General features: G+C 41.4%; 1 protein-coding gene across 1 annotated transcript in view; it reads right to left on the bottom strand.

Moving 5' to 3' along the window:
- Positions 1–1027: 1027 nt before the first annotated feature.
- The window catches only part of LOC131343381 (E3 ubiquitin-protein ligase rnf213-alpha-like), a 96828-nt gene continuing 79792 nt past the window's right edge, over positions 1028–18063 (bottom strand). Inside the window, exons 52-71 of the mRNA XM_058375029.1 lie at positions 17443–17639; positions 17261–17374; positions 16896–16997; positions 16425–16613; positions 12214–12328; positions 11649–11683; positions 11452–11546; positions 11031–11184; positions 10664–10835; positions 7559–7650; positions 7132–7374; positions 6390–6528; positions 6175–6249; positions 5870–6020; positions 5474–5672; positions 4684–4755; positions 4205–4402; positions 3420–3509; positions 1975–2141; positions 1028–1643 (exon numbers count right to left, since the gene is read on the bottom strand). Coding sequence (XP_058231012.1) covers positions 1481–1643; positions 1975–2141; positions 3420–3509; positions 4205–4402; positions 4684–4755; positions 5474–5672; positions 5870–6020; positions 6175–6249; positions 6390–6528; positions 7132–7374; positions 7559–7650; positions 10664–10835; positions 11031–11184; positions 11452–11546; positions 11649–11683; positions 12214–12328; positions 16425–16613; positions 16896–16997; positions 17261–17374; positions 17443–17639 — 2762 coding nt within the window. The 3' untranslated portion in view covers positions 1028–1480. The remainder of the gene's footprint in view (positions 1644–1974; positions 2142–3419; positions 3510–4204; positions 4403–4683; positions 4756–5473; positions 5673–5869; positions 6021–6174; positions 6250–6389; positions 6529–7131; positions 7375–7558; positions 7651–10663; positions 10836–11030; positions 11185–11451; positions 11547–11648; positions 11684–12213; positions 12329–16424; positions 16614–16895; positions 16998–17260; positions 17375–17442; positions 17640–18063) is intronic.

Below are 18063 nucleotides of genomic sequence, written 5' to 3'. Positions count from 1 at the left end.
CTGTCTCTCACTCTGCTGTCTTCCTCCCTGTCTGTCTCTCACTCTGCTGTCTTCCTCCCTGTCTGTCTCTCTCTCCTGTTTTTCCTCCCTGTCTGTCTCTCTCTCTTGTCTTGCTATCTCCATCTGCCTAGTACAGATAAGGAGGTTTCTGTCCAAACAAACTGCTACCTTTCTTTCATACATCCAGACAGACAGCATGCACACAGACACACACACAGACACACACACACACACAGACACACACACAGACAGACACACACACACAGACACACACACACAGACACACACACAGACACACACACACACAGACACACACACACACAGACACACACACACAGACACACACACACACACACACACACACAGACACACACACACACACACACACACACACACACAGACACACACACACACACAGACACACACACACACACACAGACACACACACACACACAGACACACACACACACACACAGACACACACACACACAGACACACACACACACAGACACACAGACACACACACACACAGACACACACACAGACACACACACAGACACACACACACAGACACACAGACACACACACAGACACACACACAGACACACACAGACACACAGACACACACACAGACACACACACACAGACACACACACAGACACACACACAGACACACACACAGACACACACACACACACAGACACACACACACACACAGACACACACACACACAGACACACAGACACACACACAGACACACAGACACACACAGACACACAGACACACACACACACAGACACACAGACACAGACACACACACACACACAGACACACACACACACACAGACACACACACAGACACACACACACACAGACACACACACAGACACACACACACACAAACACACACACACACACACACACAGACACACACACACATTGTTTTAGAGGTAATTCAGTAAAATTCATTGCTTCCAAATGTAAGATAAAATAGCAGAAAATCATCTCAACAATTCAGTTAAATAAATAAAGCACTCAGGGGGAATGGATAAGTTTTAATTGCTTAGGAATCATAGAAGCTCAATCAAAGAACAATCAGAACACAAACCACCCAATTAATGACAGCAATAGAAAAAGAAAACAGGAATCTCCCCAAATCCTAAATGACTTTAATCACACATTTTTAGTTTTAGAACACAAGTTTTAGAAGCTATCATGATTACCCTCAACAAATAAACCCTCCTGAAATCCTTCTAAAAAGAAATTTATATTCAATTTTTTCCCTCAAAGGTGGAATTTCAAGATTTTAATATCAAACAGCATTAATATTAAGTTGAACTGCTTTTATGTTCCTTTCTGTTCTACTTTACTCAGGATAAAATAAGAAATTCTGATTGCAATTGATCTTAAAGAAAGAAAATGAATCTTTATAGTATTAATGTGGATTAACTAGTGGAAACACGTGTGCTCCAGCTTCACTTCACACAGATTCACTGTTTTTTAACCCTTTCTTGATCTGCACTGCTAGTTTCCACAGAGCGATGCTGTTTCTCATCTCCACATGTGAAAGATCCTTCAGACACTCCACAGCCTTCTCGCTGACCTCTCCGTTATCCAGGAACGCTTCAAATGTTTCCAGAATTCTGTGCATGGAATAGAAACATGGGACAGTAGAATTATCAATAAAATCCCGCTTGCTGACTCAAATCTCACAGGGTTAATGCTGATCCTAGAGCACTGGCTTTAATAAGGTGATGGATAAAACACACACTGTCCAACTGAAGTACAATGTGTTAGTGTTTTTTGTTTGAATGAAAGGATTAGAGCTTTTTCCGTTGTTTGGCATACACGGCATAACAGATTTTATCAGTCTACATATTAGTTGGTGCTTTAATTTTGGATATGTTCTGCACATTCAGCACTTTCTGTTCAGCTACTTGTGTTGTGTAACATTTAATGAATGAAAACACTTACGTCCAGTTTGGATGGACAGCTTTGAGCTTGATGTTCAGGATCACGTAGTGAAGCTCGGTGATGAGGACATCCAGGTTAGTGATATTTGCCAGAACTGTCTTTTCATTCTTCTGATCTCCTGTGAACATCTCATGAAAACTGCGATCCTCAATCATGATAAAAGGATTCTAAAGTAAAAAAAAAATTCAGATTATAATGTTTTATTGTTTAAAGTTTTATAACCGTTTACCATCTTATACACCGAGGTAACGCCTCATGAATCTCCAATAATTTTCTATCATTATTTTCTTTCATACCCATAAATTAATATGTGTATATATATATATACTGCTCAAAAAAATTAAAGGAACGCTTTGGAAACACATCAGATCTCAATGGGGAAAAATATCATGCTGGATATCTAGACTGATCTGGACTGGGTAATGTGTTAGGAATGAAAGGATGCCACATTTGTTTGATGAAAATGAAAATGATTAACCCACAGAGGTCTGAATTTAAACACACCCCGAAAATCAAAGTGAAAAAATGATGCAGCAGGCTCGTCTATTTCAATTTCATTGCAGCAACTCCAAATGGTATTCAGTGGTACCCCCCACATGCTTGTATGCATGTCTGATGATGTCGGGTCATGCTCCTAATGAGATGAAGGATGGTGTCCTGGGGTATTTCCTCCTAGATCTGGACCAGGGCATCACTGAGCTCCTGGACAGTCTGAGGTGCAACCTGGCGGAGTCAGATGGACCGAAACATAACGTCCCAAAGGTGTTCTATTGGATTTATGTCAGGCGAGCGTGGGGGCTATTTAATGGTATCAATTCCTGTCACGTGTGGTCAAGGTGAACCTGCTCTCATCTGTGAAAAGCACAGGGTGCCAGTGGTGGACCTGACAATTCTGGTGTTCAGTGGCAAATGCCAATCGAGGTCCACGGTGCTGGGCAGCGAGCACAGGGCCCACTAGAGGACGTTGGGCCCTCAGGGCACCCTCATGAAGTCTGTTTCTGATTGTTTGTCAGAGACATTCACACCAGTGGCCTGCTAGAGGTCATTTTATAGGGCTCTGGCAGTGATCATCCTGTTCCTCCTTGCAAACAGGAGCAAGGGTGGGTTAAGGACCTTCTACGGCCCTGTCCAGCTCTCCTAGAGTAACTGCCTGTCTCCTGGATTCTCCTCCATGCTCTTGAGATGAAATTGTTAATTTCTTTAACCCCAAAGCAGCTGAGACTGATTAACAACCTCCTCTGCTACTGAACTGACCACATCAGTATCCCAGGAGTTTAATTTACTTGATTAAAGAGCATTCCTTTAATCAGACCACAACAATTCCTTTAGTGAGCAGTGTATGTACTGTATACACACACAAAACTGCTGTTCTGACAAACTTCTTACAAATTCATAGAAAGTGATGTGTGAAGTACAATGAAAAAAAACTGAATGGTCAATTGCACCTGATTCATTTCGATGAGCAGTGATGACTGTCTCAGTGATAACGCTTCCCACAGATCCTGGATGTGCTTCACCTGGCTGGATCTCAGCACCTGAAACAAAACTGAAACTGTTATTAAAATTCAGAATTATACACTGATCAGCCATTACATTAACACCACTGACAGGTGAAGTGAGTGTCAGGGTCTGTTATATCAGGCAGCAAGTGAACAGTCAGTTCTCTGAGTTAGTGTGTTAGAAGCAGGAAAAAAATTGTCTGGGTCAGAGCTTCTCCTAAACACCAGGTCTTTTGGGGTGTTCCTGGTACTCAGGGGTTAGAACCTAACAAAAGTGCTCAATGGAAGAACAATCTGTGAACCAGAGACTGGGTCATGGACACCCAAGGCTTACTGATGTGTGTGGAGTCAAGGCCGATTCCAGATAAGACTGGAGCACACATTCTTAAAAAAGTGACTGCTGCCTCTGATAATGTCTTGGTGCCAGATACCACAGCACACCTTCAGAGGTCTTGTGAAGTCCATGTCTTGACAGCACAGAGCTGTTTTGATGAGACAATTAAGAACTATACAATATTAAGCAGGTGGTTTTACTGTTATGGCTGATCAGTGTAAATGTATAGTGCTGTTATTTACATCTGCTATTCTTGTATTATGAAGTATTCCTGAAGTACAGCACAGAGACAGGCATAGCAGATGTGAGATAATCCAGAGCCGGGCAGCAGACTCAACACATCAAGTTATTAAGAAATCAATATAGAAAAATGGATTTGTTGAAAAAACGGCTGCACCTGCAAGTTCAGTGTCTGTGCTCTGTCGTCCAGTTTCAGGTCTTTCTTCACGTATGCCATGAGCTTCTGCTCTGGTGCAGGAAACGACAGCTTCATAAATCCAATAACAATCCGTAGAGTGGAAAGAGCTGCAGAAATCTCATTCAAAAACCGGAAATCATTCATGATGCAATTCCTGTCATTGGTCTTTAAGGGTTCCTGTGGGGAAAAACCCATAAATTATCAGAAAATTATCATATTCTTCTATTAGAGGCAAGTTTCCGAGCATAATGATTTTTATCATCCATATAATTTTTTTTTTTATAAATGCCAGCTAAACACCTCCACTGTGAAATGACATTTGTTACCTAATCTTATTTTCAGAGCTAAATTTAGTTTAGCCTGCTTAACTACATCAAGAGACTAAAATGAAGAATCAAATGAAATGAAGGTCCTGGTGCTCTCTGTTTATTACAATATAGAAATGAGACATTTCATACCAGCTTGTCCTGCACTGTGCTGAAAAAGGCACGCAGTGTTGTTCCCGAGTCATGCTTAAATAATGGAACCGTCTGAAGGAGAAAAATAAGATGAGGTGAAATAAACTAGCATTTTTAGATAGTCTAATGTAAACACTGAAGCTTTGGATAATGAAGCAACTTGAACCTCAACAATATGGAATATTGTTTTATTCCACAGCAATTTGCTAGCTATTACAACTCGCACTATTAAATAACAACACATCCATTTACAGTTGCATTTAATGGAGCTTCCACATCCCTGTGAATGAGCTGTTGCTATAGAAACCCAGCCTTTGCTGCTGTTATAGTGAATGAATCCACACCTGATGACCTGTCTCAGTGCATGTGCCGAAAACTGTACTGTGTTTCTCTACTAGGGTTTTTTCAGCATTTGATAGACTGGATAATGATGGTGCATGTTGAGGCAAATTTAGCAACTTTATGGTTTAATTTAATGTTGTTCTTTCAGCTGCTCCCTGTGTGAGGGGTCACCACAGTGGACCAACCGGTCCGCACAACAACTTGGCACAGGTTTTACGCAGGATGCCCTTCCTGACACACCCCTCCCATTTTATCCGGGCTTGGGACCGACACTGCATCCAGTGGCTGGGGTTTGTGCAGTGGCTGGGAATTGAACCTGGGTAGGTGAGAAACCTACCACTGAGCCACCAATGCCCCCGGTTATACTTAATTTAATAACTATATTAAATTTTACACAGCACTGTGTTTTATTTTCAGAAGCCTGAAAGTAGCTTAAAAAATGGCTTACAGTGATTTTGATCATGGGTTTCTCTTTGAAGAATCGATCGATAATCTGCCTCTCCACAGTTTTAAAATTATAGTTGGTGCTGTGTTTCCCGTCCTCGTACACCACATGGTCGATGTTTGAAATGGCAATAGTGAGGAAGTCTTGCTCAGGAACACAGGTGATGACATGGGAAGGCTTGAGCTCATTAGCAGTGATTAGCCTTAAACACAGGAAAAATGATAATAGGAAAATATTACCATGAGGTTACAATGGGCCATGTTCATAATTATAATTATGCAAGGAATTTTAATTAGTGAATAGAAATTAAATATGAAGATGAATAATGACAATTCTAATACCCAATATCAAACCTAAAGTCCAATAACTCCAATGACTACTGCAGATGTTACAGTGTACCTGTCTGCTGTAGGGTTGGTCTTCTCGATGTAGTTGTTCTGCATCTGGACGAGGTACTTTGTTATAATCTGAACCACAGAGCCTTTGGTCGGCAGGAGGTCCAGAATCATGAGGTCATCTTTTTCCTTCAGCTCGGGTGTTAACTGTGGGTCTACAAACAATTTGTCGTGATTTTAAACATTCTCAGGTTATTTTTTAGCCGGTAACTGAAGCTCTGTTCATACACATGTAGACAACACACTGTGACCTATTTTACAGTTTTACATTTATAATGATGGAAAGAACAAAATATTTAAAAATCTTACAATTAATTGATTTTAGATGTTTCCATAACAACTTCACAATTTCAGCACTTTCGCTGAAGGTCTGTTGCTCATGATCTAAAGAAGAAAAAAAATCAATAACATTAATAACACCAATAGCATTAAAAACAGTAGAAATGCATTGGATTCATTCATTCAATGGATTTAATTCATTACTAATGTTATAGAAAATCCATATGTATTGATGTCCATCTCACCTGCCACATTCTCCTTCCTGAAGGTGTTAATGGGCACATTATTATAACACTGCAGATCCAGATTCACAAAATAGCACATCAGTTTCTGCTGCAGGCTCAGAACCTGAGGGAGATATCTGATGTGTCGAATGTGAGCATGCTGTAAATAAAAGAATAAGAATTACTCCTGTGGTGTTCAGTCTTCTCTTCAATAGGCCAGTGTGACTGCAGGTTTTTAATCCAACCAATCAGGAGCCATAGCTGCATCAGCATCAATTCCTGTTAGAATGCAAACCTACAGCTTCACTAGCAAATACACTTGGCCACTGCTGACCGATTGACTTATTTATTATTTCATCCTTGCATTCATTCATTCACCCACTCAATTATTTAGTCATTAATTCATTCATTCACTCACTTATTCACTAATGTATAATCTGTATAAAAAATACACTGTGCTTTACTATTTTTTCTGATTTCTAAAGACCTTACTTAGTATTGCACATGTCCTGACACTTTTACACATAAAAAACACTTCAAGACTTTAATAAGTTTTAATCTGTATCTGTTGGTACTGCAATCTGTATTCTATCAGTCTAATTATTGCATCTCAGTCAACTTGTGTTTAAAATGTACTTCATGAATAAAATGTAACCACTTTCACTGACAGATCATCATAGTAATGATCAGCTACTTTCTCTACATTCAGAGTTGTAGAAATGATGTGTGAACAAATTATAATCACTGTAATAAAAAGGCCTACACTTTTCAGGAGTTCTGAGAGCAGAGGAACATTCTTCCTTTCATCCTTCAGCTCAATTAAATGACTGAAGCGTTGGATGGTCATCCTCTGTGTGAAGCTCCACATCAGTGGAAGGTTGAACACTCCAGAGGTTGGCTGGTCCTTCAGCGCTGGCTCCTTACTGTAGATCATTTTTTGCAAAGTACCCATGCCAGCAAATCCGAGCATATTACTCTGCACCTCCAATAACTCTGCCTCCAAATTCTTCAGAAACATCAAAATTATAATAAGATTCAAATCAAAAGACTGTTTTAGTGCCATCATAATGTTGACCATAAAGTTTGTAATTAAAAACATTTATCTTTTACATGAAAGCAGTCTGAGAACCATCTGGTGAAAATAAAAAAAAGTTCAGCCTTGGAGCAAAAGTAAAAAGTGAAAACCTTACCTGAAAGAAGGCCTGAAGTCTTTGGTGAATGACTTTCTCCCATTCTTCCCGTTTTTCCTCACTGTCTATTATTTGGATCTGGATGTTGGACTCTACATGATAACAGCACAGAGTTAACAATTTCTGAGATCTAAAACACCACATTTGGACTGTGTTAGCTTTATATAGAGGCATAATATACACCGATTAGATATAACATTATGACCACATGCCTAATATTGTGTTAGTCCCCCTTTTGCTGAAAAACAGCCCTGACCCATTGAGGCCTGGACTCTACTAGATCCCTGAAGGTGTGCTGTGTTATCTGGCACCAAGATGTTAGCAGCAAGTCCTATAAGTTATGAGGTGGGGCCTCCATGGATCAGATTTGATTGTCCATCACATCCCACAGATGCTCGGTTGTATTGAGATCTGGGGATCATTGCCTAAAGCATGACACTGCCTCCACTGGCTTGCCTTCTTCCCATAGTGCATCCTGGTGCCATGTGTTCCCCAGGTAAGAGACACACACGCACCTGGACATACATGTGATATTAAAGAAAAAGTGATTCATCAGACCAGGACACCTTCTTCCATTGCTCTGTGGTCCAGATCTAATGCTCATGTGCCCATTGTTGTTACTTTTGGTGGTGAATGGGGGTCAGCATGGGCATCCTGACTGGTCTGCAGCTATGAAGCCCCATACGCAAAACAAACTGTTTTGCACTGTGTATTCTGACCCCTTTCTATCAGAACCAGTATTAACGTTTTTAGCAATTTGAGCAACAGTAGCTTGTCTGTTGGATCGGGTCACACGGGCCAGCCTTCTCTCCCTACGTGCATCAATGAGTTTCGACCTCCCATGACCCAGTCATAGGTTCACCATTGTTCCTTCCGTGGACCACTTTTGATAGATACTGACCACTGCTGACCGGGAACACCCCACAAGAGCTGCAGTTTTGGAGATGCTCTGATCCAGTGGTCAAACTTTCTCAAATCCTTACTCTTGTCCATTTTTCCTGCTTCTAACACATCAACTTGAGGACAAAATGTTCATTTGCTGCCTAATATATCCCACCCACTAACAGGTGCCATGATGAGGAGATCATCAGTCTTATTCACCTCACCTGGCACTGCTCACAAAGTTATGGCTGATCGGTGTATATGTGGGATATAATAAGAGCCATCAAAATTCACCATGTCAGTAATTTGCATGTACATATGTATCTGAAAAGATTACTGTTACCATACTACAGCCTGTTACAGCTAAAAATCCTTCTTCTTTTATGTTTAACGGCAGTGGTCTACTGTAAATGCTAATGAAAAACCCCATCTCAGATGTGCTTCTCCTGCAGAACTACAGGCCAATGTAGGGTTTCTCTGAAGTCTGCTTCATCACAAAGTTTCTTCTCAACACAAATACTTTGTACAGATACTTAATTTTTCTGTGTCGTTTTCTGTCGCCTTTTTTGTAAATATTTTATTATATCTTTTCATCTGACAACACTGAAGAAATGCCACTCTGCTCCAATGTACAGTAGTGAGTATCCAGCCTGTATAACAGTGTAAATTTGCTGTCTCCTCAAAATAACTCAACACACAGCCATTAATGTCTAAACTGTTGGCAACAAAAGTGACTACACCCCTAAGTGGAAATGTCCAAATTGGGCCCAAAGTGTCAATATTTTGTGTGGCCACCATTTTCCAGCACTGCCTTAACCCTTTGGCCATGGAGTTCACCAGAGCTTCACAGGTTGCCACTGGAGTCCTCTTCCACTCCTCCATGATGACATCACAGAGCTGGTGGATGTTAGAGACCTTGCGCTCCCCCACCTTCCGTTTGAGGCCCCACAGATGCTCAATAGGGTTTAGGTCTGGAGACATGCTTGGCCAGTCCATCACCTTTACCCTCAGCTTCTTTATCAAGGCAGTGATCGTCTTGGAGGTGTGTTTGGGGTCGTTATCATGTTGGAATACTGCCCTGTGGCCCAGTTTCTGAAGGGAGGGGATCATGCTCTGCTTCAGTATGTCACAGTACATGTTGGCATTCATGGTTCCCTCAATGAACTGTAGCTCCCCAGTGCCGGCAGCACTCATGCAGGCCCAGACCATGACACTCCCACCACCATGCTTGACTGTAGGCAAGATACACTTGTATCTTAGATAAAATAAGTTTATCCTGGTCTCATCGGACCACAGGACATGGTTCTGGTAATCCATGTCCTTAGTCTGCTTGTCTTCAGCAAACTGTATCCAGGCTTTCTTGTGCATCATGTTTAGTAGATCATCTTTCCTTCTGGGATGACAGCCATGCAGACCAATTTGATGCAGTGTGTGGCGTATGGTCTGAGCACTGACCGGCTGACCCCCCACCCCTTCAACCTCTGCAGCAATGCTGGCAGCACTCATACGTCTATTTCCCAAAGACGACCTCCGGATATGACGCTGAGCACGTGCACTCAACTTCTTTGGTGGACCATGGTGAGGCCTGTTCTGAGTGGAACCTGTCCTGTAAAACCACTGTATGGTCTTGCCCACCGTGCTGAAGCTCAGTTTCAGGGTCTCGGCAATCTCCTTATAGCCTAGGCCATCTTTATGTAGAGCAACAATTCTTTTTTTCAGATCCTCAGAGAGTTCTTTGCCATGAGGTGCCATGTTGAACTTCCAGTGACCAGTATGAGAGAGTGTGAGAGCGATAACACCAAATTTAACACACCTGCTCCCCATTCACACCTGAGACCTTGTAACACTAACGAGTCACATGACACCGGGGAGGGTAAATGGTTAATTGGGCCCATTTTGGACATTTCCACTTAAGGGTGTAGTCACTTTTGTTGCCAACAGTTTAGACATTAATGGCTGTGTGTTGAGTTATTGTGAGGGAACAGCAAATTTACACTGTTATACAGGCTGGACACTCACTACTGTACATTGGAGCAGAGGGGCATTTCTTCAGTGTTGTCTCATAAAAAGATATAATAAAATATTTACAAAAATGTGAGGGGTGTACTCACTTTTGTGAGATACTGTAAATAGTTTTCCTGCTGTGTAGGAAGGGAGATTTCTCCTAACTGGCACTGATACAATTATTTTCATTAACAAATTAATGGAGAGCAGAGATATTACCAGAGGAGCTCTCCAAGATGAACTTCAGAAACAAGTGGACGGTCATCTCAGCATCTTGCTCACTCTTTCCTAAAGCTTGGGCGAGCAGCTCAATGTCCTTCTGGAGGTGATCAAGGAGGTGCTTCCTGACATCGTGTGCTCCTTGTGGCATCTCAGTGAGATTCTGAACCTCCTGAGCAACACAGACACAAGAACATCACATAGTTCAACACTTCCTGTTAAAACTACAGGCACTACTAAATTAAACATTACATTAGCTAAATGTTTCACCTGCTAATGTTCTCAGCCTCTACACATCCTACTTAGTTATTTTGTCAAACATGCTAGTAGACAGTGGAATATTTAAAAAATTTTTTTAGGAACATACCTCAGTGTGTTCAGTCGTACCCCAGATCATAGAGGAGTGTATTAAAACTCGCACCAAGTGAAGGTTAGCACCATAAAGACCCCTCTCTCCAACCTGCTCCTTCCGACTGCTAGGATCCCCAAGGTTGTGACCTCTTCCGCTGCCCTGTGCATTACTTATTTCAACAAGTAAATTACAACAAGTATTATTACAACAAGTAGCCCTTTCTATTAATGATATAATGACTAAAAATCAAAAGATGCATTCACTCATAAAATGCAACTTCTTTTTCTTCTTGTTAATAAAAAAATAACTAAGAATGGAAAAACCTACGGCATTTATCACATATGGCACATGGCATTAGGTGAACATCATGTGTATGTTGAACAATTCTGGTATTAAGCATGCTGAAGCTCTTTACATGTAGGCATTTAACACTTACTTAAACTCTGTGAAACCTTCTACTGGTTTGTGTCCCCCACCACCGACATCACTGCCACAGTTAGCACACACTGATTTTACCCACGGTTCCCCGCACTAGGTTCAACACAAACACAAGAATCCATGGTGTTATTACAGTATAAGCTGAAATATGAACAAATACAAAAGCATTAATTGAAAGATGAAGCTGCTACTCACATTGCCAATTAAAACAGGTTCCCCACACCGACACACTGGAGAGAAAGAAAATTCATTTATAAAAGGAATTTATTGTGAAGTGTGAACAAGCTGAGAAATGAGTTATGACACCATGAGCACCAGATACTCCCATCCTGATGATATCCTGTCTATTAAACAACAAACAGGAAATGGAGGCAAGAAAGACCACAAAAGTCACCAAACACCAAGTTGATTAAAATAGATACTTAAAATAGATCACTTAAAAATGAAGACAAAAAGTGAACTAAATTTGCCCTAGATGTGCATCCTCTTATGACCCCTCACAATGCCCTCAAAGTGTGTACAGATGCTGCCCCTGATCAAGAGGTGTAGTAGCAGAGTTCTTACTATGTGTGACTAAATCTAATCCATACTTAGTCCAAAACTCTAAACTAAAACTCTAGTCCACAAGGACACAGCTACCACTCCATAAAGGGGAGTTGTACACACATTATAAAAATAGTGTAGTGTACTTTATAGAGAAAAGTAATGCTTTTGTCATTATTTATGTAGATGAATCAATTAAAGAAGGAAGAAATCTTACCCCATATTTTCAGATGTTCTGCATGAGCTGCTGATTTCTTGGCATCCTCAGCCCAGTTTTTAATCCAGTCTTTTATTTCATTTACTGAGTTAGGCATAGTTGGGATGAAGGAATCCTGTACAACAGAAAAGTGTGTTTGAGAGGAAAAGGAATATGATCCTATTCCTATTCTAGCTGCACACTTTGCACTTTATGTGGCTTGGACAAACTTCTGTCCTAGCTCTGCGTTGTAGTTTTTTGCGTTTAAACTAAATGTTGTATGTTTCTGTAGCACCAGGTCCTGGAGAAACGTTTCATTTCACTATGTACTGCGTCAGATATATGTGGTGGAAATGACAATAAAGCTTCTTGAATCTTGAATCTTGATCATCAAAGAAACCTTTACAGAAGTATTTAGAGCTAGCTGTGTTCCTCAGTGCTGTTCAAGTTCCACCATAACCACACTGTGCAACCGCTGTTTACACCCTGAAACCTTCATCATCATTAGCTGTACTGAATAATGTAGGAATGTGTATTTTCAATTTGTCTGACAATTTTGAATAATCTCGAGTTTTATAAATCCACCAAAATTACAGCAAAGTAGTTTGTACTGTTGCTAACAGGGTCTTCAGTTGAACTGCTCATGATATTAGTTTCTAGTTTCTTTTAATTCAGTTATTTGAAATTTCATTCATTTTATTTTTTTTTATTTTCCTGCAAATGTGTTATTCTGTTGATCCTGTCTGTGTGAACTGTCTGCTGCAGACCTTGATATGTGTGGAAATGGCCAGATGGTCATGAGCTAGGTCCATGAGCTAGCCTTATGTGCTACACCAGGTTATGTATTTAACCCGTGACACGTATGTAACCCGTGACATGTGATGACGGGAATACGCACCTATAAGTCTATATAATGGCATCTACGTCATATTAGTCCAGCTTCTACTTGTCTGAAGGAAGCACGAGTGGAAGCCTACCGTGTGGCAAGCAACGCAGCATCATTGTCCCCTCTCATTGAACCAGGTTACATATGTAACCTGGTGTAGTTCCCTATCAAGGAAACTCAACACTGCGTCATGACTGACGCTATGGGAAAGTCAATACCCACGCTGGCACATGCTGGTTGATGAAGTGCTACACCTAGTAGAGTGAGCTCTAACACCTAGAGGCAAAGCAATACCACACGCCTCATAGGCCTGGGTAATGGCCTCCACTACTAAGTGTGGCAGGCACTGCTTGGAGAACAGATTGCCCTTGTTCTGGCTCCCAAAGCAGATGAACAGGGAGGAAGACTTACATCACAAGCTTGAGCAGTGGACATAAGTTCTCAGGGCCCTTACTGGGCAAAGCAAGTGCAGCCTCTCCTGCGACTCACTGGCCGGAGGACAGAAGGCCTGCAAGATGACCGGACAACCCACCATCCTGGGCACTTTGGGGAGGTATACCACCCTGGGGTGCAGGATAGCCTTGGACATGCCAGACATTCTAAGCAGGGGGTGGATCTCCTGCAGATCTTCTACCTTTCTAAGGGAGGCCAAGGCCGTCTTTAGGTTCAGAAACGTCTCAGAGGCTTACTCCATGGGCTCAAAGGGAGCTTCCAACAGCCTCTCTAGGACCACAGAGAGTTCCCAGGAGGGGAGGCATGGTCTGCAGGATGGCCAAGAGACCAGAGGGTGCCTACCCAAGGAGGCCCCAAGGACAAGTTTGTGGTTCGCAGTAATGGCGGTCACGTACACTTTTAAAGTAAAGGGGGACAGGTTCTGAGAAAGGCGAGACTGCAAGAACTCCTGCACTGTACCGACTGGGCAGTGAACTGGGTCCTGACAGTGTGCACCAGAGGTGAAAAAGCCTCCACTTCAGAGCATACACTTCGGAGCCCTAGCATTTAACAGAGTCTCCACTACCACCCAGGGGCCTCATCACCTGCCTCGACAGGAAGTCTGCATCCCAAATTATGTTTCCTGGGATGAAAACCGCTCTTAGCTAAAGAAACCTGGTCTCTGCCCAGAGCAAAATCTGCTGGGTTAACCTAGACAAAGAGAACAAAGGCAGAACACCCTGATGATTGATATAGAAAACTACTGTAGTGCTGTCTGTGTGCACCAACACATGGTAGCCAGTGAGTTGTGGGAGAAACTGTTTCAGTGCTAGAAACACAGTCCTCATCTCCAGGCAGTTTATGTGCCATGGGAGATGCGGGCCCTCCCAGAGACCCTGGGTGGGGTGGCTGTCCAAGACTGCTCCCCAGCTAGAAAAAGAGACATTCATTATTTTGCGTCTATGTTTTTGCAACGGGACCCAAGGTCAGGAACTGGGGTCTTTTCCACATAAGAAGGGTACGAAGCCCATGGCACATAACCCTTATGGCACTGAGGGGATGTCTCTGAGGATGAAAGCCTGCACCCCTGAGCCAGAGTTGTAACGGTCTCATATGAAGCAGACCCTAAGGGATTATGTTGGTTGCTGCTGCCATGAGGCCAAGCACTCTCTGCACCTCGGCAACAGAGAGGCTTTGGCTTAGCCAAAAAGCTTTCACTGCTAACAGTATGAAAGCCAACTAAGCAGGAGACAGACATGCCTGCATCATGGTGGAATCCCAAACTACCCCCAAGTAGGTGGTTCTCTGAGAAGGAAAAAGTATACACTTCTCTGGATTCAACTTGAGGCCTAGAGACCAAATATAGGCAAGCACAGCATCTCAATGACTGGCCACCATGGCCTTTGACTGGGCCAGGATGAGTCAGTCATCCAGGTAATTTAGTACATGGATGCCCTGAAGATGCTGCAATGCCAGGGCAGCATCCATACACTTTGTAAATGCTTATGAAGAAGAAAGAACATAATACTGGTATATTTCGCCCCCGAAAGTGAACCTGAGGGACTTCCTGCGTTCTGGCAGAATGTCTAAATGAAAATAGGCATCTTTGAGGTCTATTGTCACAAACCAGTCCAGATTTGCTATGCAATAAGTTTGATTGTGAGCATCCTGAACTTGAATGTCTTCTGTGCACAGTTCAGAGCCCACAGGTCCAAAATTGGATGCAGCTCCCAAACCTTTCTTGGGACCAATAAAATAGTGTCTGTAAAAGCCTGACTCTCAGTCTGGGAGGGGAACATGTTCTATGGAAGACAGCCCAGGCTGCTCACTGCAGGAGGGAGATAAAATGTCTGATCACCACCGATTGGTGCTTCCCCTCTTGGTGCCGATCAACGGCCTAAGATGTTTTAGGGTTAAATCCATTGCCACATTCAAGTTCCTTCAGCAGGTCTGCCTGGTAGGCCTGCAAGACCGCCATGGTGTGCAGGGACGCACCAGCTTGGCCTGCTGCTGTGTAGGCTTTCCCCACAAGGGCTGAGGTGACTACACGACTTAGGGGGTGCACAGGCTTCCTACATGCAGGATGCACACAATTCTTAAATTATGGCTTGCCATAATGTCTTTCTTTTTTTTCTCCTAGTCTGTTAAATATCATCTTTTTCCCTAGTGTAGACAGACTGGACAAACAATCAACAAATATACAGACGGCTTTCTGAAGACAAAGAAGCCGGAGTAATGTGTTGTAGATGCCCTAGATGCCTGGACTTACTGGCACATATTCCTTTTGTCACATGTCCTATCCGAGCCTTTAAATTCGTGTGTGCACACCAGAGCTTTAGACACAACTTCCTCAATGAAGCTTTCCCATAGCGTCAGACATGAAGCAGTGTTGAGTTCCCACCAAAAGGGAACCCATTACCTACTACTTAGCTTTGTTCACTGTGTCATGTATATATTTTACTGCTGACTTATTGTCACTAAACTCTAGTTTTAGTAATACAGCATAACATGCCTCTGGTTTTTAATGCTCATAGAACAGGGTGCACAGGTATAAGAGTTAGGGTAAGAGGTTTTTTTTTTAGTGAGAACAAGTCAGTTTAGGTTTTCATGGTAGAGGTTAGAGGTGTTCAGCTGTTGTTGTTTTTTTTTAAGATACCAGATTCTGCTGTCTGGATTGAGTTGGAAGTTTAATATTTAATGCCAACAAATACTAAACTAAATAGAACCTAAATGTTTTTAGCAAAAATGTAGTGTTTTCTACAACAGGACTCACCGTAGAAGGAAAATGACTTTCTCACAAAATGCCATCATGTACATGATCTCATGAACTGGTCTTTCCACTGGCAGGTAAATATTCACAAAACTTTAAAACAATTGCAAACCACTGATGAAATTAGCTCTGTAAAGTACCAACCTTGCATTTTCCTGGACTGAAGCACAGAGCGTTCAGCAGTTTCATCTCTGGCGCTGTAGAAACTTGTGCTACTAGGGCAGTGTGTAAAATAATCTGAGACAGACTGAAATCCTCCAGCACTGATTCACAGATTTTAACAAGCTGTCCCCAGCTAGGGTCTGTGTTTGACTTCATCCGCATCTTGGAGATCTAAAATTAATTACAGAGAAATGTGTGTGATAAAGACTGTATAAGACCCATTAGCAGGTCCCCCTAATATTCATGCAACAATATTATCAATATATATCTAAACTAGAGAACCTTATTATGTTAATAATAAAGGTGTAAACTTCAGGCCTCCACATAAAATAATACAAGTAAATCTGCATAATTTAATCACAACAGAAACATCTAGGTATTACACAGGAGTCAATGATCATGCACTGATGTATGTAAAATAAAAATCATTCTAACTGTATGGAGAAATCTCACCAGAGAGCCTGTACTGTTGGTTGAGGCTGTATTCTGTGAGGCCTGTCTGACTGCAGCTAATGCCATACACACTCGGAAACACACAGCGCTTTCATCAAACTCCTGTTAAACACATAAATCATTATATAAAGTTGCTGGTGTCATGAGACGACATTTCCTGATATTTATTACAATATTACATGATATTTATTTATCTCCATTTTACATCTTAATTATATTAGGTTATATGCTAGAAAATAGCATATAATTAGCACATACACATTAAATGTTTGTTCTTACAGATAACTTTATCACCATTTTTTTCTACACAAACAATATAAATAAAACTAGTAATTCTGATTATTATTTAAATCTATGTACAGTACCTGTGCAATCTCGTGTGAAGGCTCTTCTAGAGCTCTGAACGAGTCGGCAGTTATCTTCTCATACATTTGTCCATAGACCAGGAACTGATCCACTGATTGTGTAGACATGTCCTGCTGGGGTCACAAAGTGTGTTACATTGAGAATAAAATGACAGCTTTGTAATAAAAATGCAGATTTTTACCTGTTCTTGTAACACCTGACTTGGTATAGTCCACTGAAACTTTTCACTCTGTCCCAGCTGATGGACGAGGCTGAATCCATGCGTCTCACAGATGTTGCGTAACAGAAATATCTGTATCCACGGATTGTCTGTGTCAGACAAAAGCTGTTGCAAGTTTCGGAAGAGCTGTCTGCACTCTTCAGCATGGTCTGTGACCTCTAAAGTAGAAATACAGAATTTTACAGGGGTTTTTCCTTTAACCTCTAAAAAAGATTTAGAATTAAAACCAGGACAAGGTCATGCTCGTATGAAGCCCGATATTTATTTTCTACTGTAATTATTTTAAATAAGTCTTCAATAGTCCTAAAGAGTTGTACATCTCTACTGGGCTACAAAAAGCTGGTTGGTTTGGTCTGTTGAAATGTATTGAATTATATGAGCTTTAGAGTTTAAAAAATAATAGTGTACTAAATTTACAGTGCATTAGAAAGTATTCAGACCTCTTCTGTATTTTGTTATGTTGCAGCCTTATGATATTTTATTTATTTATTTTTGTACATCATTCTAGACTCTACACATTTTATTAAATTTATTAAAAGTAAAAACTGAAATATCACACTAAGGTTTTTTTTTATTTTATTT

This window comes from Hemibagrus wyckioides, linkage group LG22, assembly GCF_019097595.1.
Source record: "Hemibagrus wyckioides isolate EC202008001 linkage group LG22, SWU_Hwy_1.0, whole genome shotgun sequence".
NCBI classification, from domain to species: Eukaryota; Metazoa; Chordata; class Actinopteri; order Siluriformes; family Bagridae; genus Hemibagrus; species Hemibagrus wyckioides.
Note: the sequence above shows the minus strand (reverse complement) of the source record. Positions and strands in the feature narration are given on the sequence as shown.